General features: G+C 49.4%; 1 protein-coding gene across 6 annotated transcripts in view; it reads left to right on the top strand.

The window, feature by feature from the left end:
* The window catches only part of LOC144682263 (protein CBFA2T3-like), a 182684-nt gene that overhangs the window by 88130 nt on the left and 71604 nt on the right, over window positions 1–22950 (top strand). For 3 of the 6 annotated variants that reach the window (XM_078544715.1, XM_078544716.1, XM_078544714.1), the window contains exon 2: window positions 19156–19298. The exons of the other annotated variants lie outside the window; for them this stretch is intronic. In XM_078544715.1, the coding sequence (XP_078400841.1) occupies window positions 19178–19298 (121 nt within the window). In that variant the 5' untranslated portion in view covers window positions 19156–19177. The remainder of the gene's footprint in view (window positions 1–19155; window positions 19299–22950) is intronic. 6 annotated transcript variants of the gene reach the window in all.

Raw genomic sequence — 22950 nt, 5'->3', positions numbered from 1 at the left:
CACTTACCCCCAGACACAGGATTGGGGAGGTCACTTACCCCCAGACACAGGATTGGGGAGTTCACTTACCCCCAGGTGCAGGATTGGGGAGGTCACTTACCCCCAGGTGCAGGATTGGGGAGGTCACTTACCCCCAGGTACAGGATTGGGGAGGTCACTTACCCCCAGGTGCAGGATTGGGGAGGTCACTTACCCCCAGGTACAGGAATGGGGAGGTCACTTACCCCCAGGTACAGGAATGGGGAGGTCACTTACCCCCAGGCGCAGGATTGGGGAGGTCACTTACCCCCAGGCACAGGATTGGGGAGTCACCAGAAGTGGCAGCAGTTACCTAGCTTCTTGGCACTGACAGCTTCATTCCCCCACCACTGTATTATTTGTATGAGTGTCTGCTGACTTCCACTGGGATATATTAACCTGCCACAATACCATCCATGACTTTGATAAGAGCCATGTTGGTACTGTGGCAGGTGCAAAAACCTGATTGGAGGGATTCAAGCATGGAGTTGCAGGAAGGCTGATCATGGATTTGCTAGCCAACAACATATTTGACGATTTTGGAGAGTCTCCCTCGATTGCACTGAATTGTTTCTTTTTTCTGTAGAACGTTGGAATTGGAGGCTGGCTGGTGATGGGCTTGGTCAGACACTGCTCTTCATCTCAGTCTGTTCTGCATTTACGCACCCATTTGGAGCAGATCAGTAGCCCATTTTTCTACCCATTAGCGCATTCCATTAGGCAAATTTCTGCCCAATTTTTAACACATGGAGGAGAAACATGAGCCAATCTGGGAGGGAGATATGGGACAAAAACAGAATTACCTGGAAAAACTCAGTAGGTCTGGCAGCATCGGCGGAGAAGAAATCAGTTAACGTTTCGAGCCTTCATGGCCCTTCGGCAGAACTGAAGCATAGTTAGAGCGAAGTGACTGTAGTTATATGTGTATTGAGAGGAACTGCAAGTCCTGGACTCTGTGTCTTGTCTCATTATCTCTCAGTCAGCAAGAGCTGGAGAGCAGAGTTCAACAAGCAACAATAAAGAGTTGCTGTGCTTGACATCTCAGGCTTGATGCTGGAGACCTACTGTTAACTTGTTCCTGCCTGCAATGGTTCCAAATACAATGGAAAATAATGGCAAGTGATGACCAGTTTGTATGGTCAGTGTCCACTCCTCAGTAAATGATTCATGCTCATCTTCATCAGCTTGAGTGAGATTTATAGAATTTTATATTGTGTTTTGAAAATATTTTTTGATGGAAGAAAATGAGATTCACACTGAGCCTGAAGAATTATTTATGGCTTTTCAGATGCAATTACACCAGCTGTTGATGGCTATGTCTAATGTAGCGGCTGGGGACCAGATACTCAATGCTACCTGTTCCCCCAGGCCCCTGTAAATGAGCGGGATATTGGCACATGTGTTATGATCCCTGTGAGGGCCGACAACTTTTAAAAATAAATTTGAATTTCCAGTTAATAGTTGAACAGATGACCCAACACGATTTCATGTTTAAGACATTTACTGTAACAGAGTTCTGAAGAAGAGTCTTACGGACTCAAAATGTTAACTCTGTTTCTCTCTCCACAGATGCTGTCAGACCTGCTGAGTTTTTCCAGCATTTTCTGTTTTTGTTCAAGAAAGGGTATGATCTACTTCTGCTGCACTTCCCATGTTGTTAGCATGTCAGCCTAGATTATGTGCTCAGGACCTGGAGTGGGGTTTTGATCCACAACCCTTATTCCTTACTTCACGTCCTCCGACCCTCCTGCCACTTTGGACTCTCTGCAAGCTCATTGTGTTGCCAAATACAAACCAGGTAGAGATGCATTCTCATTGACTCATAGACACGTACAGCACAGAAAAAGGCCATTCGGCCCATCGTGTCCGTGCCAGTCAAACAACTACCTAACTATTCTAATCCCATTTTCCAGCACTAGGCCCATAGCCTTGTATGCCATGGCATTGCAAGTGCACATCCAAATACTTCTTAAATATTATGAGGGTTTCTGCCTCTACCACCCTTTCAGGCAGTGAATTCCAGATTCCCACCACCCTCTGGGTGAAAAAATTCTTCCTCACATCCCCTCTAAACCTCCTGCCCCTTACTTTAAATCTATGCCCCCTGGTTATTGATCCCTCCACCAAGGGGAAAAGTTCCTTCCTGTCTAACCTATCTATGCCCCTCATCATTTTATACACCTCAATCATGTCCCCCCTCAAGCTCCTCAGCTCTAGGGAAAATAACCCCAGTCTATCCAATCTCTCCTCATAACTAAAACTCTCCAGCCCAGGCAACATCCTGATAAATCTCCTCTGCACTCTCTCTAGTGCAATCACATCCTTCCTATAATGCGGATTGTAGAACTGCACGCAATACTCTAGCTGTGGCTTAACCAGCATTTTATACAGTTCCAGCATAACCTCCCTGCTCTTATATTCTATGCCTCGGCTAATAAAGGCAAGTGTCCCATATGCCTTCTAAACCACCTTATTTACCTGTCCCTTTACCTAAAGGGACCGGTGGACACGCACACCAAGGTCCCTCTGATCCTCGGTACTTCCCAGGGTCCTACCATTCATCGTGTATTCCCGTGCCTTGTTTGTCCTGCTCAAGTGCATCACCTCACACTTATCCGGATTAAATTCCATTTGCCACTGATCAGCCCATCTGACCAGCCCGTCTATATCCTCCTGTAATCTAAAGCTATCCTCCCCACTATTTACCACCCCACCAATTTTTGTGTCATCCGCGAACTTACTGATCAACCCTCCTACATTCGAGACTAAATCGTTTATGTATACCACAAACAGCAAGGGACCCAACACCGATCCCTGTGGAACCCCACTGGACACAAGCATCCAGTCACAAAAACACCCCTCGACCATCAACTTCTGCTTCCTGCCACTCAGCCAATTCTGGATCCAGAAGTTCTGTTGAACGGTCACGAGGACTCGAAACGTCAACTGTGCTCTCCTCCGCCGATGCTGCCAGACCTGCTGAGTTTTTCCAGGTATTTCTGTTTCTGTTTTTGTTCTGGATCCAATTTGCCAAATTGCCTTGGATCCCATGGGCTTTTACCTTCGTCATCAGTCTCCCATGCGGGACCTTATCAAAAGCCTTGCTGAAGTCCAAGTAGACTACATCAAATGCATTGCCCTCATCTACACACCTGGTCACCTCTTTGAAAAATTCAATTAAATTGGTCAGACATGACCTCCCCTTAACAAAACCATGCTGACTGTCCTTGATTAATCTCTGCCTCTCCAAGTGTAGATTAATTCTGTCCCTCAGAATTGCTTCCAATAGTTTTCCCACCACTGAGGTTAGACTGGATGGCCTGTAGTTCCCTGGTTTATCCCTTCCTCCCTTCTTGAATAATGGTACCACATTGGCTGTCCTCCAGTCCTCTGGCACCTCTCCTGTGGCCAGAGAGGTATTGAAAATTATTGCCAGCGCCCCTGCTATCTTCACCCTTGCCTCACTCAACAGCCTGGGATACATTTCATCCGGGCCTGGAGATTCATCTACTTTTAAGCCTGCTAGACCACATAGAACCTCCTCCCTTTCTATGCTAATTTCTTTAATTATATCATAGTCCTTCTGCCTGATTTCCATACCCACGTCGTCCCTCTCACTTGTGAACATCGACACAAAGTATTCATTTAGAACCCTACCTATATCTTCCGGCTCCACACACACATTACCACTATGGTCCTTAATAGTCCCCACTCTTTCCCTAGTTATCCCTTTACTCTTAATGTACTTGTAAAATAACTTTGGATTTTCCTTTATTTTACCTGCCAATGTATTTTCATGCTCCCTTTTTACTCTCCTAATTTCCTTTTTAAGTTCCCCCCTACACATTCTATACTCCTCAAGGGCTTCCACTGTTTTGAGCCCTCGGTATCTGCCATAAGCCTCCCTTTTTCTCTTTATCCAATGTATATCCCTCGACATCCAGGGTTCCCTGGATTTGTTGGTCCCACCCTTTATCTTTACTTGAATATGTTGGCCCTGTACTCTCCCTATTTCTTTCCTGAATGGGTCCCACTGCTCTGAAGCAGATTTACCTGAAAGTAGCTGCTCCCAGTCCACTCTGGCCAAATCATATCTGATCTTATTAAAATCAGCCTTTCCCCAATTTAGAACTCCGATTTCTGGCCCATCCATGTCCTTTTCCATAACAGCCACTTGCTCGGCTTCATTCCCTAAAATTAAGTCCAGTCCCCCTGTCGTGTAGGATCTTCTAGGTACTGGCTTAAAAAGCTCTCCTGGATGCATTTTAAGAATTCCGCTCCCTCTAAACCTATCACACTATGACTATCCCAGTTAATGTTAGGGAAGTTGAAATCCCCCACTATCACTACCCTATGGTTGAATTCCATTTGCCACTTCTCTGCCCACCTGACCAGTCCATTGATAACCTCTTGCAGCTTACGGCTATCCTCCTCACTTTTTAACACCCTAGCAATTTTCATGTCATCCTCGAAATTCTTGATCATACCTCCTACATTTAAGTCCAAATTGTTTATGTACACCACAAACAGCAAGGGCCCCAGCACCGAAGGAACCCCACTGGAAACAGATTTCCAACCACAGAAACATCCCTCTACCATCACCCTCTGCTTTCTGCCTATCAGCCAATTTTGGGTCCAACGTGCCACTTTGCCTTGGATCCCATGAGCTCTTACTTTTTAAAATTCATTCTCGGGATGTGGGCTTCGCTGACTGGGCCAGCATTTATTGCCCATCCCGAGTTGACCTCGAGAAGGTGGTGGTGAGCTGCCTTCTTGAACCGCTGCAGTCCCTGTGGTGTAGGTACACTCACAGTGCTGTTAGGGAGGGAGTTCCAGGATTTTGACCCAGCGACAGTGAAGGAACGGCGATACATTTCCAAGTCAGAATGGTGAGTGGCTTGGAGGGGAACTTCCAGGTGGTGGTCATTTCTTGACGTTTTTCTTCTATTCTTCTCTACAAAACATTTCTTGTTCCCAGAAAGCAGATCTAAGATATTTTCCTTTGCTTAGGAAGGACCTGTGTTTGAATCCCGTTTTCACAAACATCTGATTTTCATGGACAGTCACTGGGAAGCCTGCAGGAGCTGCTTCGTCAAACAGTCACTCAAGACTGGCCTGAGTGGCATGGGGAACATGGAGGAGAGAGTGTGGAGCATAGTAAATCCTTATACAATACTCTGAAGCAGCTTTGCTCTGCTTTGTACTTCTGGTGGGAAGCTGGCAATCACTAAGCGTCTGTACGAAGCTGTGGGGAAACTATCCCATATGTACCGTGAAGGAGCACCGAGACACATTGACTTCCTCTAGCTCATCACACACATCAAGCAGTGACATTGGTGTTTGGCCAGAATATGGTGAACTGCTCTATAACAATCAGGACTTTTTACTTTAAAGGAGCGTGGTGTGAAAAGTATGTGGATACTGTGGGCAGAGGGTGGATACTGTGGGCATAGGGTGGATACTGTGGGCATAGGGTGGATACTGTGGGCAGAGGGTGGATACTGTGGGCAGAGGGTGGATACTGTGGGCAGAGGGTGGATACTGTGGGCAGAGGGTGGATACTGTGGGCAGAGGGTGGATACTGTGGGCAGAGGGTGGATACTGTGGGCAGAGGGTGGATACTGTGGACGGAGGGTGGATACTGTGGGCGGAGGTTGGATACTGTGAGCAGAGGGTGGATACTGTGGGCGCAGGGTGGATAGTGGGGGCGCAGGGTAGATAGTGTGGGCGGAGCATGGATACTGTGGGTGGAGGGAGGTTACCGGGGCGCAGGTGGATAGTGTGGGCGGCATATGGATACCGTTGGCACTATGTGGATATTGTGGGCAATGTGTGAATACTGTGGGCAGAGGGTGGATACTGTGGGCAGAGGGTGGATACTGTGGGCAGAGGGTGGATACTGTGGGCAGAGGGTGGATACTGTGGGCAGAGGGTGGATACTGTGGGCAGAGGGTGGATACTGTGGGCAGAGGGTGGATACTGTGGGCAGAGGGTGGATACTGTGGGCAGAGGGTGGATACTGTGGGCAGAGGGTGGATACTGTGGGCAGAGGGTGGATACTGTGGGCAGAGGGTGGATACTGTGGGCAGAGGGTGGATACTGTGGGCAGAGGGTGGATACTGTGGGCAGAGGGTGGATACTGTGGGCAGAGGGTGGATACTGTGGGCAGAGGGTGGATACTGTGGGCAGAGGGTGGATACTGTGGGCAGAGGGTGGATACTGTGGGCAGAGGGTGGATACAGTGGGCAGAGGGTGGATCCTGTGGGCAGAGGGTGGATCCTGTGGGCAGAGGGTGGATCCTGTGGGCAGAGGGTGGATCCTGTGGGCAGAGGGTGGATCCTGTGGGCAGAGGGTGGATCCTGTGGGCAGAGGGTGGATCCTGTGGGCAGAGGGTGGATCCTGTGGGCAGAGGGTGGATCCTGTGGGCAGAGGGTGGATCCTGTGGGCAGAGGGTGGATCCTGTGGGCAGAGGGTGGATCCTGTGGGCAGAGGGTGGATCCTGTGGGCATTGTTTGGATACTGTGGGCAGAGGGTGGATCCTGTGGGCAGAGGGTGGATCCTGTGGGCAGAGGGTGGATCCTGTGGGCAGAGGGTGGATCCTGTGGGCAGAGGGTGGATCCTGTGGGCAGAGGGTGGATCCTGTGGGCATTGTTTGGATACTGTGGGCGGGGGGTGGATACTGTGGGCGGGGGGTGGATACTGTGGGCGGGGGGTGGATACTGTGGGCGGGGGGTGGATACCGTGGGTGGTGTGTGGATACCGTGGGCAGGGGGTGGATAGTGTGGGCGGCATGTGGAAACTGTGGGTGGCGTGTGGAGACTGTGGGCGGCGTGTGGATACTGTGGACGATGGTTATATACTATGGGCAGAGGGTGGATACGGTGGGTGGTGTGTGGGTACTGTGGGCGGTGTGTCGATGCTGTGGGCAGAGGGTGGATACCATGGGCAGTGTGGGTACTGTGGGTGGCATGTGGATACTGTAGGTGGAGGGTGGATACTGTGGGTGGAGGGTGGATACTGTGGGTGGAGGGTGGATACTGTGGGTGGAGGGTGGATACTGTGGGCAGTGTGTGGGTACAGTGGGCGGTGTGTGGATACTGTGGGTGGAGGGTGGATACTGTGGGCGGTGTGTGGGTACTGTGGGCGGAGGGTGGATACTGTGGGCGGAGGGTGGATACTGTGGGCGGAGGGTGGATACTGTGGGCGGAGGGTGGATACTGTGGGTGTTGTGTGAGTACCATGGGTACTGTGGGTTCTGTGTTGGTACTGCTGAGTGTTACACAAGCTGCTGTGCCAATTCTATGAAGATGCATTGCAGATACAGCACTCCCCGTACACAGCACCAACCCTTACTTAACCCTCTGGCATTATCGAGTGCCAGAGTTTAGAAGTTGCCACTGACTAAGAATTTCACCCTACCGCAAAACCAGCCAAGTCCATGCTGCTAATCTTACACTCAGAGTTATCCCTACCCTCCTGTCTTCTCTACCTCTTACATCCTACATTCTGCATAGCCCCGCATTCTCTCCACCCACTTGTATCCTTTCTCCACCCTACCCTCAATTTTCTCATGTCCTTCCCTCCCCCGCACTCTGCCCAGTTGCCTCCCCCCAGTACTCCCTCCACAGGGATGATGATGTGTAAGAGAGAAGCTATATACAGAGTGGAAGAAGAAAGTAAGAAGGAAACAAGTGAAAGTGGCCTTATGCAGAGAGATAAAGTGGGTGAGAGTGGGAGAGAGCAGTGCCTAACTTGCCTTGTTTGGTTTGAACTGTAATCTGTACCCTCGGTGGAGGAGACTGAGTGATAGGCCCAGATGCTAGTCCAGTTGGTCAGAATCATCAAGCTCTGGTAGCAGTTTCAGCCTGATCTGAGAGGAGCTGGCAGACGGGGGCTGAGGAGCACCAGGTGCATTCATTGGAAGCTGCCCTCTGGCTCTTTACCTTACCTCCTGCTCTCAGTGTCACTGTCACAGTCAGTGTCTGTGGAAATTATTTATTTAGGGAGTGAGATAATCTTGTGAACCTTGGTGAAGTACTCCCTGTGGGACAGTCCAGTGTCCCAGCAGCATCGCTGAGATGCCCCTTCAGCTGCCCCCCATACTTGCCTGAATTGGACAGTTTGTAACTTGATGGAACCTAAACCTGTGAAAGCTATTAGTAGACACCCAGCTGTGGGTTTGCAGATCACTGAGGGTGATTCCTCGCGGTGACTTGCTGTTAAAATCTGTGAACAGGATCCAGATAAAGTGGTCCGGAGCTCGGAGGCAGTTTTCTCCATTTAACCCTGAGGGCTACGAATGAATTGATTCCTGTTTCCTTTATACTTGCTGCCAGTGATCCATTTTAAAATCGGAGTCTCCCGAAGGAGGAATCTGTAAGGTGAGTGGAAGCTGTTGTTTATCCAGACTGGGCAGAAAGTGGACGAATGGACCTGTGCTCGGCCAATGATCCAGCCATTTGCAGGCATAGTCTGTGCCAAGAATAGAGCAGGAAACACTGTCAGGTTAAATTTGGTGAACAGGCTAAATGTGTGAGGCTGCTGCTTTACAAAGGCTGAGCTGCCCAACAAGCTAAGCCCAGGCTCTGTCTGGTTGTAACTGTCTTCCTCAGTCCACCCTGCAAACACATTGGGTGATGCAGTATGTCACTGGCCTGCCACAAAAGCCCTGCTAGTTTGGTGCTGCTTACAACTAACCACTACCTGCTACCTCTTCACATAGGAAGCTAGACAGTGACAGCCAGCAGCCTATTCAATCATGGTACACATCACAGGCAAATCCAACCTTACCCTCAGCCGATTCCCACAGGCATGTACATCTTTCCAGTAAAATACACGGGCGCTGTGAGGGATGAGAATGAAGTCTTGTGTCCTTTGTTAAACTCTTAAGTCCAACACAGGCTTGGATTTCAAAATTGGAAGGTGTGGTTGCTAAATTTGCTGATGACACAAAGATGGGTGGGAAAGTAAGCTGTGAAGAGGACATGAGGCTACAAAGAGATATAGGTAGGTTAAGTCAGTGGGCAAAGATCTGGAAAATGCGAAATTGTCCATTTTGGCAGGAGAATAAGAAAGAAGTGTATTATTTAAATGGTGAGAGATTGCAGAGCCTTGAGGTGCAGTGGGACCTGGGTGTTCTAGTGCATGAATCACAAAAGGTTAGAATGCAGGTACAGCAAGTAATGCGAGGGGAATTGAATATAAAAGTAGGGAGGTTATGCTTCAGTTATACAGGGCACTGGTGAGAACACATCTGGAATATTGTGTACGGTATTGGACACCTTATTTAAGGAAGGATGTAAATGTATTAGAAGCAGTTCAGAGAAGATTAACTAGACTAATACCTGGAATGGCTGGGTTGTCTTATGAGGAAAAGTTGGACAGACTGGGCTTGTATCCACTGGAGTTTGGAAGAGTAAGAGGCGACTTAATTGAAACATATAAGATCCTGAAGGGTCTTGACAGGGTGGATGTGGAGAGGATGTTTCCTTTCATGGGAGAATCGAGAACTAGGGGTCACTGTTTAAAAGTAAGGGGTTGCTCATTTAGGACAGAGATGAGGAGGAATTTTTTCTCTCAGAGGGTTGTGAGTCTTTGGAACTCTCTTCCTCAAAAGGCGGTGGAAGCAGAGTCTTTGAATGTTTTTAAGGCAGAGGGTGGATAGATTCTTGATAAACAAGGGGGTGAAAGGTTATTGGGGGTAGGCATCAATATGGAGTTGAGGTTACTATCAGATCAGCCATGATCTCATTGAATGGCGGAGCAGGCTCGAGGGGCCGAGTGGCCTCCTCCTGCTCCTAATTCGTATGTTTGCATGGATTTACTGCTTTAACAGAAACATATAATTCTGCAGCACAGAATGAGGCTCATCACACCTGTATCTATCTCTAAAAAAGCGATTCCATTCCCCTTTCCTTTCCCTATATGGCTTTTCTTTTCATTGTGTTCCACAAAAGGTACTTCCTCCTGTTTATCTGAATCAAACTGTTAGCAACTTCAGAGTACTATTCAACTCCGAAATGAACTTCTGACCCCATATCCTCTCTGTCACAAATACCTCCCATGAGTATGAGCTGCTCTGTCCTGGTTGATGATGATGTTACCAGGTGAGTAGTGAACATTCTATCTCACTTCTTTAGATGGAAAGATTGAGGAATCAGGAGGTGAACAACATTTCGCAGAATACAGTGCTGATATGGCTAGACCAAGAGTCCTGGGAATATCTAGCATTGCCCATCTCCGCCCATGCCTTAGCCCAGCTACAACTGGATCTCTCACTTTTTGCCTTTGCACCTCCAAACTCAACTATTTGAATGCTCTCCTGGCTGGTCTCCCATTCTCTGCGCTCTATAAACTTCATCCAAACTTACACCAAGTCCCCATTCATCCCCATTCACCCATCACCCCTTCGCTCACTGACCTACATTGACACCTGGTACCCTAACATCTCAAATGTAAAATTCTCATCATTATGTTCACAATCCTTCGTGCCCTATACATAAATGCAAGTTGTTCTTGAAATACATTTGCTACTCAGCTAGCTTGTTTACACCTTTCTGCAATCTGTTGTCTTTCCCCTACCAGTCTTGTCTCAGTGGGCAGCACTCTCTGTTAGGAGGCCATGGGTTCAAGTCCTTTCCAGACTTGATTACATTATACAGGCTGACACTCCAGTGCAGTAGTGAGGGAGTGCTGCACTGCCAGAGATGCTATCTTTCAGGTGAGAAGTTACACCGAGACTCTGTCTGCTGTCTCAGATGGACACTTATGTGTGGAAATTAGCTGCCGATTTTCCATTACAACAGTGACTTTGACTGTTCAATGTCTCTGAAGTGCTTTGAGTAATCCTGAGATTGTGAAAGGTGCTGTAGAAATGCAATTTCTGTCTTTTCTCAACCCCTTAATTTGGTATCAAAAAATATTTCCCAGAACATGATGGTTCTCCAGTTTCCCTAGGGCTCCTTGATGTCACACTCAGTCAAATGCAGCCTTGATGTCAAGGGCAGTCACTCTCACCTCATCTCGGGAGTTCAGCTCTTTTGTCCATGTTTGAACTAAGGCTGTAATGAGGTCAGGAGCTGAGTGGCCCTGGAGGAACCCAAACTGGGCATCAGTGAGCATGTTATTACTAAGCAAGTGCCACTTGATAGCACTGTTGATGATCCCTTCCATTACTTTACTGATGATTGAGAGTAGACTGATGGGGTGGTAATTGACTGGGTTGTCCTGCTTTTTGTGTACAGGTCATACCTGGGCAATTTTCCACATAACTGGGTAGATTCCAGTGTTGTAGCTGTACTGGAACAGCTTGGCTAGGGGCGTGGCATGTTCTGAAGCGCAAGTCTTCAGTAATATTGCCAGAATATCGTCAGGGCCCATAGCCTTTGCAGTGTCCAATGCCTTCAGCCATTTCTTGATATCATGTGGAGTGAATCGAATCGGCTGAAGACTGGCATCTGTGATGCTGGGGACCTCCAGAGGAGGCCGAGAAGGATCATCCGCTTGGCACTTATGGCTGAAGATTATTGCGAATGCTTCAGCCTTATCTTTTGCACTGATGTGCTGGGCTCCTCCATCATTGAGGATGGGGATGTTTGTGGAGCCTCCTCCTCCAGTGAGTTGTTTAATTGTCCACCACCATCCACAACTGGATGTGGCAGGACTGCAGAGCATAGATCTGATCCGTTGGTTGTGGGATCACTTAGCTCTGTCTATCACTTGCTGCTTATGCTGTTTGGCACACAAGTAATCCTGTGTTATAGCTTCATCAGGTTGCCACCTCATTTTTAGGTGTGCCTGGTGCTGTTCCTGGCATGCCCTCCTGCACTCTTCATTGAACCAGGGTTGACCCCCCTGGCTTGATGGTAATGGTAGAGTGGGGGATATGCTGGGCCATGAGGTTACAGATTGTGGTTGAGTACAATTCTGCTGCTGCTGATGGCCCACAGAGCCTCATGGCTGTCCAGTCTTGAGTTGCTAGATCTCGTCGAAATCTATCCCATTTAGCACGGTGGTAGTGCCACACAACATACTGGAGGGAACCCTCAATGTGAAGTCGGGACCTTGTCTCCACAAGGACTATGCGGTGTTCACTCCTACCGATACTGTCATGGACAGATGCATCTGCGTCAGGCAGGCTGGTAAGGATGAGGTCAAGTATGTTTTTCCTTCTTGATGGTTCCCTCACCACTTGTTGCAGACCCAGTTTAGCAGCCATGTCCTTTAGGACTCGGCCAGCTCAGCCTATGGTGGTGCTACCGAGCCACTCTTGGTGATGGACATTGAAGTCCCCCACCCAGAGTATATTCTGTGCCCTTGCCGCCCTCAGTGGCTTCTTCCAAGTGATGTTCAACATGGAGGAGCACTGATTCATCAGCTGAGGGAGGGCGGTACGTGGTAATCAGCAGGAGGTTTCCTTGCCCATATTTGACCTGATGCCATGAGACCTCATGGGGTCCGGAGTCAATGTTGAGGACTCACAGGGCAACTCCCTCCCATCTCTATACCACTGTGCTGCCACCTCTGCTGGGTCTGTCCTGCCGGTGGGACAGGACATACCCAGAAATGGTGATGGTGGTGTCTGGGACATTGTATGATTCCATGAGTATGACTATGTCAGACTGTTGCTTGACTAGTTTGTGGGACAGCTCTCCCAATTTTGGCACAAGGTCTCACCTTCCTCCACCAGTCTGTGATCTCTCCCTTTTGTTGTGTATCAGCTTGTCCGGCATGAATACAGATAGAGAGAGTGTAAGCAGGGTGCCTGCCAGGCCAGATGAGGAGGGTGCCTGGCATGTGTGGGTGGTGAGTGGTGCCATGGATGGGATGAGGGCATGATCCACAGGGCAGATGAAGGTGTGTGTGAGAGAGAGTGAATGGTGATGTCTCTTGAACTGGCAGTGGGGGAGATCCCTGTGGATGTGTGATGGGTTTGTGAGTGTGTGAGTTAAGAGTGATGAGAAGAGTGACTAACCCAGGTGGAATGGAGGAGATCATTTATCCTCTTTCTGCACTGGGTGGCTGTCCTCTTTTGCAGGGCGTTGGCACTGCCCACCGCTGCCACCGCCTCCCATGCTGGATTGATGACCTTGTTTGCTGGTCTTTGCCCAAAGTGGGGGTAGAGGACTTCACGGTGGGGCTCCACTGTATCCAGTAGGTACAAGAGGGAGGCGCCACTAAATTTGGGGGCACCTCCCTTTGGTAGCCATGACTTTCCAGTAGCTTTTGATGCCTTAGAGTGTGCTGGCTCTGAGCAGTGACGTCCTTTAAACATTCCACGTGGATCATTGGAGGCCTAAGGTGACAGAGGGGTGGGTGAATCAGAGATCACCAGCGATCCGGAGTGTTTCCCATGAATGTGTTATTAATGAGGTGGGACGCACCAGGAATGGGACGATAAGGTGCAAAAGCTTGCCATTGCAGCCGGCGGGTAAAACAACCTCTTTCACACCTACTACCGCACTTAGTGCAAATCTGGGATAATTCCACCCATTGTCTCTCCCTACACTGATTAACTGGATAGTGTTGGACATTATCCTTGGGTCACTGTGCACTTTGCGATGAAGATGCTTCCACAACTGTTCCAGGTAGGGAAATCCAGAATAGTGACCCAGCCACGAGAAAGGAAAGGCAGTGTTGGTGTGTTACTTGGTTAAGGATTGCAGTTGATAGTGCTCCCATGATATCATTGTGAATGGAGAGGTTGGGAGTTATTGCATTTGCATCTGGTAGATTGCAGCCACTGTGCTGATCTTGGATGGAGTGGATTTTGCGTTCAGTGCAAGGGCATCGATCACGTGGGATGTTTTGTTCTGTTCTGGATGGTGGTTTTGTGTTTGCACCTATCCAAGTGAGTGGTGAAAATTCCATCCCCCTCCTTTCGATGGAGAAACTTTGAGGGGTTAGGAGGTGAGGCACTTTTCACAGAATACAGCGTTGATATGGCTCGGCCAAGGATCCTGGGATGTCTGAAAAAACCAAGGTTTAATCATGTTCATTGTGATGGCTGACTGAAATCTGGGAGTTTCATTCCATTGGTTTCAGGGTCAAGGGAAAATGTCAGACTTCCTGCTGCAGTCCATTTTGCCCTTGGTTTCACACTTTCCCAGGAGGATCACAAATTCTGTACTCCCAGGGGATTGTGTGGGTCAGAGTTAGGCCGTTGTTCAGTTGCAGACTTTTGGTCACATCGAATACTGCAAATTATGGGATGAGGGTTGATAGAATTTACTCTGAAGTACTTGGGGTAGAGTCCCTGACTGGACACAGTGTACAGTGTCTGTGGGGATAGTCCCTGACTGGGCAGTATGTACAGTGTCTATGGGGATAGTCCCTGACTGGGCAGTGTGTACAGTGCCTGAGGGGATAGTCCCTGACTGGGCAGTATGTACAGTGCCTGAGGGGATAGTCCCTGACTGGGCAGTATGTACAGTGCCTGAGGGGATAGTCCCTGTCTGGGCAGTGTGTACAGTGTCTGTGGGGAGTAGTCCCTGTCTGGGCAGTGTGTACAGTGCCTGAGGGGATAGTCCCTGACTGGGCAGTGTGTACAGTGTCTGTGTGGAGTAATCCCTGTCTGGGCAGTGTGTACAGTGCCTAAGGGGATAGTCCCTGACTGGGCAGTGTGTACAGTGTCTGTGTGGAGTAATCCCTGTCTGGGCAGTATGTACAGTGTCTGTGGGGAGTAATCCCTGTCTGGGCAGTGTGTACAGTGTCTGTGGGGATAGTAACTGACTGGGCAGTGTGTACAGTGTCTGTGGGGAGTAATCCCTGTCTGGGCAGTGTGTACAGTGCCTGAGGGGATAGTCCCTGACTGGACAGTGTGTACAGTGCCTGAGGGGATAGTACCTGACTGGGCAGTGTGTACAGTGTCTGTGGGGAGTAATCCCTGTCTGGGCAGTGTGTACAGTGCCTGAGGGGATAGTCCCTGACTGGGCAGTGTGTACAGTGTCTGTGGGGAGTAATCCCTGTCTGGGCAGTGTGTACAGTGCCTGAGGGGATAGTCCCTGACTGGGCAGTGTGTACAGTGTCTGTGGGGAGTAATCCCTGTCTGGGCAGTGTGTACAGTGCCTGAGGGGATAGTCCCTGACTGGGCAGTGTGTACAGTGTCTGTGGGGAGTAATCCCTGACTGGCAGTGTGTACAGTGTCTGGAGTAATCCCTGTCTGGGCAGTGTGTACAGTGTCTATGGGGATAGTCCCTGACTGGGTAGTGTGTACAGTGTCTGTGGGGATAGTCCCTGACTGGGCAGTGTGTACAGTGCCTGAGGGGATAGTCCCTGACTGGGCAGTGTGTACAGTGCCTGAGGGGATAGTCCCTGACTGGGCAGTGTGTACCGTGTCTGTGGGGAGTAATCCCTGACTGGGCAGTGTGTACAGTGTCTGTGGGGAGTGACCCCTGTCTGGGCAGTGTGTACAGTGTCTGTGGGGAGTAATCCCTGACTGGGCAGTGTGTACAGTGTCTGTGGGGAGTGATCCCTGTCTGGGCAGTGTGTACAGTGTCTGTAGGGAGTAATCCCTGACTGGGCAGTGTGTACAGTGTCTGTGTGGAGTGATCCCTGTCTGGGCAGTGTGTACAGTGTCTGTGGGGAGTAATCCCTGTCTGGGCAGTGTGTACAGTGTCTGTGGGGAGTGATCCCTGTCTGGGCAGTGTGTGCAGTGTCTGTGTGGAGTGATCCCTGTCTGGGCAGTGTGTACAGTGTCTATGGGGATAGTCCCTGACTGGGCAGTGAGTACAGTATCAGTGGGGTGTCGTCCCTGTCTGAGCAGTGTGTACAGTGTCTGTGGGGAGTAATCCCTGACTGGGTAGTGTGTACAGTGTCTGTGTGGAGTAATCCCTGTCTGGGCAGTGTGTACAGTGCCTGAGGGGATAGTCCCTGACTGGGCAGTGTGTACAGTCTCTGTGGGGAGTAATCCCTGACTGGGCAGTGTGTACAGTGTCTGTGGGGAGTAATCCCTGACTGGGCAGTGTGTGCAGTGTCTGTGGGGAGTGATCCCTGTCTGGGCAGTGTGTACAGTGTCTGTGTGGAGTAATCCCTGTCTGGGCAGTGTGTACAGTGTCTGTGGGGAGTAATCCCTGTCTGGGCAGTGTGTACAGTGTCTGTGGGGAGTAATCCCTGACTGGCAGTGTGTACAGTGTCTGGGTGGAGTAATCCCTGTCTGGGCAGTGTGTACAGTGTCTATGGGGATAGTCCCTGACTGGGCAGTGTGTACAGTGTCTGTGGGGATAGTCCCTGACTGGGCAGTGTGTACAGTGTCTGTGGGGAGTGATCCCTGACTGGGCAGTGTGTACCGTGTCTGTGGGGAGTGATCCCTGTCTGGGCAGTGTGTACAGTGTCTGTGGGGAGTAATCCCTGTCTGGGCAGTGTGTACAGTGTCTGTGGGGAGTAATCCCTGACTGGGCAGTGTGTACAGTGTCTGTGGGGAGTGATCCCTGACTGGGCAGTGTGTACAGTGTCTGTGGGGAGTAATCCCTGACTGGGCAGTGTGTACAGTGTCTGTGGGGATAGTCCCTGTCTGGGCAGTGTGTACAGTGTCTGTGGGGAGTAATCCCTGACTGGGCAGTGTGTACAGTGTCTGTGGGGAGTAATCCCTGACTGGGCAGTGTGTACAGTGTCTGTGGGGAGTGATCCCTGTCTGGGCAGTGTGTACAGTGTCTGTGGGGAGTGATCCCTGTCTGGGCAGTGTGTACAGTGTCTGTGGGGAGTAATCCCTGTCTGGGCAGTGTGTACAGTGTCTGTGGGGAGTAATCCCTGACTGGGCAGTGTGTACAGTGTCTGTGGGGAGTAATCCCTGACTGGGCAGTGTGTACCGTCTCTGTGTGGAGTGATCCCTGTCTGGGCAGTGTGTACAGTGTCTGTGGGGAGTAATCCCTGTCTGGGCAGTGTGTACAGTGTCTGTGGGGAGTGATCCCTGACTGGGCAGTGTGTACAGTGTCTGTGGGGAGTAATCCTGTCTGGGCAGTGTGTACAGTGTCTGTGGGGAGTAATCCCTGTCTGGGCAGTGTGTACAGTGTCTGTGGGGATAGTCCCTGACTGGACAGTGTGTACAATGCCTGAGGGGATAGTCCCTGACTGGGCAGTGTGTACAGTGCCTGAGGGGATAGTCCCTGTCTGGGCAGTGTGTACAGTGCCTGAGGGGATAGTCCCTGACTGGGCAGTATGTACAGTGCCTGAGGGGATAGTCCCTGACTGGGCAGTGTGTACAGTGTCTGTGGGGAGTAATCCCTGTCTGGGCAGTGTGTACAGTGTCTGTGTGGAGTAATCCCTGTCTGGGCAGTGTGTACAGTGCCTGAGGGGATAGTCCCTGACTGGGCAGTGTGTACAGTATCTGTGGGGAGTAATCCCTGACTGGGCAGTGTGTACAGTGTCTGTGGGGAGTAATCCCTGTCTGGGCAGTGTGTACAGTCTCTGTGTGGAGTAATCCCTGTCTGGGCAGTGTGTACAGTGTCTGTGGGGAGTAATCCCTGTCTGGGCAGTGTGTACAGTCTCTGTGTGGAGTAATCCCTGTCTGGGCAGTGTGTACAGTGTCTGTGGGGCGTAATCCCTGTCTGGGCAGTGTGTACAGTGTCTATGGGGATAGTCCCTGACTGGGCAGTGTGTACAGTGTCTGTGGGGAGTGATCCCTGACTGGGCAGTGTGTACAGTGTCTGTGGGGAGTAATCCCTGACTGGCAGTGTGTACAGTGTCTGTGTGGAGTAATCCCTGTCTGGGCAGTGTGTACAGTGTCTATGGGGATAGTCCCTGATTGGGCAGTGTGTACAGTGTCTGTGGGGAGTAATCCCTGTCTGGCAGTGTGTACAGTGTCTGTGGGGAGTAATCCTGTCTGGGCAGTGTGTACAGTGCCTGAGGGGATAGTCCCTGACTGGACTGTGTGTACAATGCCTGAGGGGATAGTCCCTGACTGGGCAGTGTGTACAGTGCCTGTGTGGAGTAATCCCTGACTGGGCAGTGTGTACAGTGTCTGTGTGGAGTAATCCCTGTCTGGGCAGTGTGTACAGTGTCTGTGGGGAGTAATCCCTGTCTGGGCAGTGTGTACAGTGTCTGTGGGAAGTAATCCTGTCTGGGCAGTGTGTACCGTGTCTGTGGGGAGTAATCTCTGACTGGGCAGTGTGTACAGTGTCTGTGGGGAGTAATCCCTGACTGGGCAGTGTGTACCGTCTCTGTGTGGAGTGATCCCTGTCTGGGCAGTGTGTACAGTGTCTGTGGGGAGTAATCCCTGTCTGGGCATTGTGTACAGTGTCTGTGGGGAGTAATCCCTGACTGGGCAGTGTATACAGTGTCTGTGGGGAGTGATCCCTGTCTGGGCAGTGTGTACAGTGTCTGTGGGGAGTGATCCTTGTCTGGGCAGTGTGTACAGTGTCTGTGTGGAGTGATCCCTGACTGGGCAGTGTGTACAGTGTCTGTGGAGAGTAATCCCTGACTGGGCAGTGTGTACAGTGTCTGTGGGGAATAGTCCCTGTGTGGGCAGTGTGTACAGTGTCTGTGGGGAGTAATCCCTGACTGGGCAGTGTGTACAGTGTCTGTGGGGAGTGATTCCTGTCTGGGCAGTGTGTACAGTCTCTGCGGGGTGTAATCCCTGACTGGGCAGTGAGTACAGTGTCTGTGGGGAGTGATCCATGTCTGGGCAGTGTGTACAGTGTCTGTGGGGTGTCGTCCCTGTCTGAGCAGTGTGTACAGTGTCTGTGGGGAGTAGTCCTTGACTGGGCAGTGTGTACAGTGTCTGTGGGGAGTAATCCCTGACTGGGTAGTGTGTACAGTGTCTGTGGGGAGTAATCCCTGTCTGGGCAGTGTGTACAGTGTCTGTGGGGAGTAGTCCCTGTCTGGGCAGTGTGTACAGTGTCTGTGGAGAGTGGTCCCTGTCTGGGCAGTGTGTACAGTGCCTGTGGGGAGTAATCCCTGTCTGGGTAGTGTGTACAGTGTCTGTGGAGAAAGTGGCATTTCTTGGACTTGATTATTTTGGTGTGTGCTTTCTGCAGCTTCGAATTCTTTCCCTCCTTCCCTTCCTGCCCCTCCTCCCTGAGCAACTGTGTTAACTAGTCTGCAGCTCTCTACCGCTTCCCCTACATGTTGGTGTATTAGAGGATTCTGTAAATGATTAATGAGAACAGCTTTCAGTGTGCCATGTTCTTATTCCCACAGGAGTGCTGGAATAAAACTTGGAACAATGCCAGATTCACCAGCTGATGTTAGAGCCCAGTCCCGATCAACCCCCCCACCGATGCCACCGCCACCTCCCACCATTACACAGGGACCCGCTCGAAATGCTTCCTTCACTCCGGCAACCAGTGAGTAAAACCCATGATTATGGGATCTGCCCAAAATACAAACAGGGTGAACCCTTACAATATCCATCTCACATCAGCATCACAGGACTTTACCTGAAACCCTACTTAAATCGATTGAAACCCATTGAGAACAGGTTCTGTAATTTGTAGAGATAAATAGATCAATCCCAGACAGAGAACTGATGGGAAATGCACCTCACATACCTTTTCTGGTGATGTTCTTGGGATCTGTAACTGATCTTTCTAATGCTCTGTAACCTTTTTTATTCAGTTGTTAAATGTGAGAGTTGCTAGCTAGGTCAGCATTTATTGTCCATCCCTAATTGCCATTGAGAAGGTGGTGGTGAGCTGCCTTCTTGGATCGCTGCTGTATGTGTGGAAAAGCTCCAACTAGATGAAGAGAAATTTCTTCACTCAAAGGGTTGTGAATCTTTGGAATTCTCTACCCCAGAGGGTTATGGATGCTCCATCATTGAATATGTTTAAAACTGAGATAGACAGATTATTGTCTCTTAGGGAATCAAGGGATCTGGGGAGCAGGCAAGGAAAAGGAGTCAAGGCAGAAGATCACTCATGATTGTATTGAATGGTGGAGCAGACTCGGGTTGCCATATGGTCTGCTCTTGCTCCTATTTCTTATGTTCTTACCTTCTTACAGTGCTGTAGGGAGGGAGACCCAAGATTTTGACTGAGTTAAGATGGAGGATCGATTATATACTTCCAAGTCAGAATGGTGTGTGGCTTGGAGGGGAACTTGGAGCTTCTGGTATTCCCAGGCAACTGCTGCCCTTGTCCTTCTAGGTGGTAGGGGTCGTAGATTTGGAAGATTCTGTCGAAGGAGGCTTGGTGAGTTGCTGCAGTACATCTTGTAGATGGTACAGACTGCTGCCACTGTACAACAGTGGTGAAGCGAGTGAATGTTTAAGATGGTGGATGGGGTGCCAGTCAAGTGGCCAGCTTTATCCTGGATGGTGTCGAGCTTCTTGAGTGTTGTGGGAGCTGCACTCATCCAGGCAAGTGGAGAGTATTCCATCCTGACTTGTGCCTTGTAGATGGTGTACAGGCTTTGGGGAGTCAGGAGATGAGTTACTCGCCGCAGGATTCCTAGCCTCTGATCTGCTCTTGTAATCATAAGACAAGTTTTGAGGAGGATACAAGTGGTCTGCAAAGGGACAGAGATAGGTTAAGTGAGTGGGCAAAAAATTGGCAGATGAAGTATAATGTGGGAAATGTGAGGTTGTCCACTTTGGCAGGAAGAATAGAAAAGCAGAACATTAGTTAAATGGAGAGAGACTGCAGAATGCTGCAGTACAGAGGGATCTGAGTGCCATCGTACATGAGTCACAGCAAGTTAGCATGCAGACACAGCTAGTAGTTAATAAGGAAAATGTAATGTTGGCATTTATTGCCAGGAGATGGATTATGAAAGTAGGGAAACCTTGCTACAGCTACACAGGGCATTGGTGAGACAGCGCCTGGAATACTGTGTACAGTTTTGGACTCCTTCCCTAAGGAGGGATATATTTGCTTTGTAAGCAGTTCAGAGAAGGTTCACTCGCAATTTCCTGGGATGAAGGGATTGTCTTATGAGGAAAGGTTGAGCAGGTTGGTCCTGTACTCATTGGAGTTTAGAAGATTGAGATGCGATCTCATGCAAATATATAAGGTTCTGACCGGGCTTGACAGGATGGATGCTGGGAGGATTTTTCCCCTCGTGGGGGAATCTAGAGCTAGAGGTATAGTTTAAAAATAAGGGTCTCCCATTTGTGATGCAGATGCTGAGGAATTTCTTCATTAGTCTTTGGAATTCTCTTCCACAGAGAACAGTGGAGGCAATGTCATTGAATTTACACTAGGGGCTGGGCTAGACAGATTTTTGATCTACAAGGAAATAAAGGGTTATGGGGGTGGGGCAGGCAGGAAAGTGAAGTTAGGGTCACAATCTATTCAGCCATGATCTTATCAAATGGCAGTGCAGGCTTGATGGGCCGAATGGCCTACTCCTGCTCTGGTTTCTTATGATCTTATAATGGAGTGTGAAACCGCTGAAGGTGGTTGGGCCCAGGACCAATATGCCTTCTAATTTCTCTTTGCTGTTTGTGGCCTGTTATTGCACTGTATGGCCCTTTAGTGATTGTTGCACTCATACATTTTAAAGGGATTGCTAGTTTTGCATGGCCTCTGTGCCCTGTGCAGTATGTTCTAGATTGCTGCCTGAGTGCAGACCCGCACAGTTCAGAGGAAACACTTCTTCAGACATTGTCCTGAGGAACTCTTGCTGCACTATCCTGGGACTGCGATGATTAACTTCCAGCAAACACACCCATCTTCTTTTGTTCTAATGCACATGGTCATCGACCTTAAAGATTAACTCTGTTTTTAGCTCAAAGATGCTGCCAGGCCTCCTGAGTATTTGTAGCATTTTTATCTTCCTTTGTGCTGGTTATTGCTGTGATATCACTTTAAGGATATTGTGATATTGCTTTAAAAGAATATGCCAAGTGTGTAAACATGTCGTCAGTGAAGGAACAGGATGTAAATGTGTAACCAGCAGGCCATTGTCTGTGTTGAACCTCGAGGTTAGACATGTTAGCTAAGCTTTCCTGTAATTTGTATACATCAGTACTACTCTTCAAATAAAAGAATCTACATTATCGTTTACCAACCCTGTGTGTGTGAGTGGTGATTTTACATGAAGAAAGCCAGTAACAACAGTTAGATAAAGGCAAAATACTGCGGATGCTGGAAATCTGAAACAAAAACAAAAAATGCTGGAAAAACTCAGCGGGTCTGACGGCATCTGTGGAGAGAAAGGCAGAGTTAACGTTTCGAGTCCGTATGGCTTTGAAGAAGAGTCACACGGACCCGAAACGTTAACTCTCTTTGTCTCCACAGATGCTGTCAGACCTGCTGAGTTTTTCCAGCATTTTTTGTTTTTGTTGTAGTAACAACAGTTGTTGCTCCAGCCAGTGGAGAGATTGTCCCCTGGTTCCCATTAATATCAATTTTGTCAAAGCTTTTTGAAGCCACACCCTGTCAAATGCTGCCTTTATGTTAACGATAGTCACTCTCACCTGAGCTCTGGAATTCAGGTTTTTTTGTCCATGTTTGGGTCAAGGCTGTAATGAGAGCTGAGTGGGCCCTGGCAGAACCCAAACCGAGCAGGTTATTAATGAGTCAGTGCTGATTGTCAGCAACTCCTTTCTTCATTTTTCTAATAATTAAGAGGAGTCTGATGGAGCAGTAATTGGCTGCTTTGAATTTGCCCTGCTCTTTGTGAACAGGACATATGAACATACAAAATAGGAGCAGGAGTAGGCCATTCGGCCCCTCGAGCCTGCTCCGCCATTCAATAAGATTATGGCTGATCTGATTGTAACCTCAACCCCACATTCCTACCTACCCCCGATAACCTTTCACCCCCTTGTTAATCAAGTATCTATCTAGCTCTGCCTTAAAAATATTCAAAGACTGGGCAATTTACCACTTTGTCGGTTGGCACTCTGTAACTGACCATTGTCTCCCAGTGCGATGTAGTGCCTGAGCCATGTCTGTGAGTGATGCACCTGTTCATTCAGGACCATGTTACAGCACCAGTCCTTTTATATGGTATTGTGGTTCCTTCACTCTCTGAGTCCCTTACACCCTTTGA

The sequence above is a fragment of the Cetorhinus maximus genome, chromosome 6, assembly GCF_964194155.1.
Source record: "Cetorhinus maximus chromosome 6, sCetMax3.hap1.1, whole genome shotgun sequence".
Taxonomy (NCBI): Eukaryota; Metazoa; Chordata; class Chondrichthyes; order Lamniformes; family Cetorhinidae; genus Cetorhinus; species Cetorhinus maximus.
The sequence above is the reverse complement of the archived record's forward strand: the minus strand, read 5'-3'. Positions and strand labels throughout refer to the sequence as shown.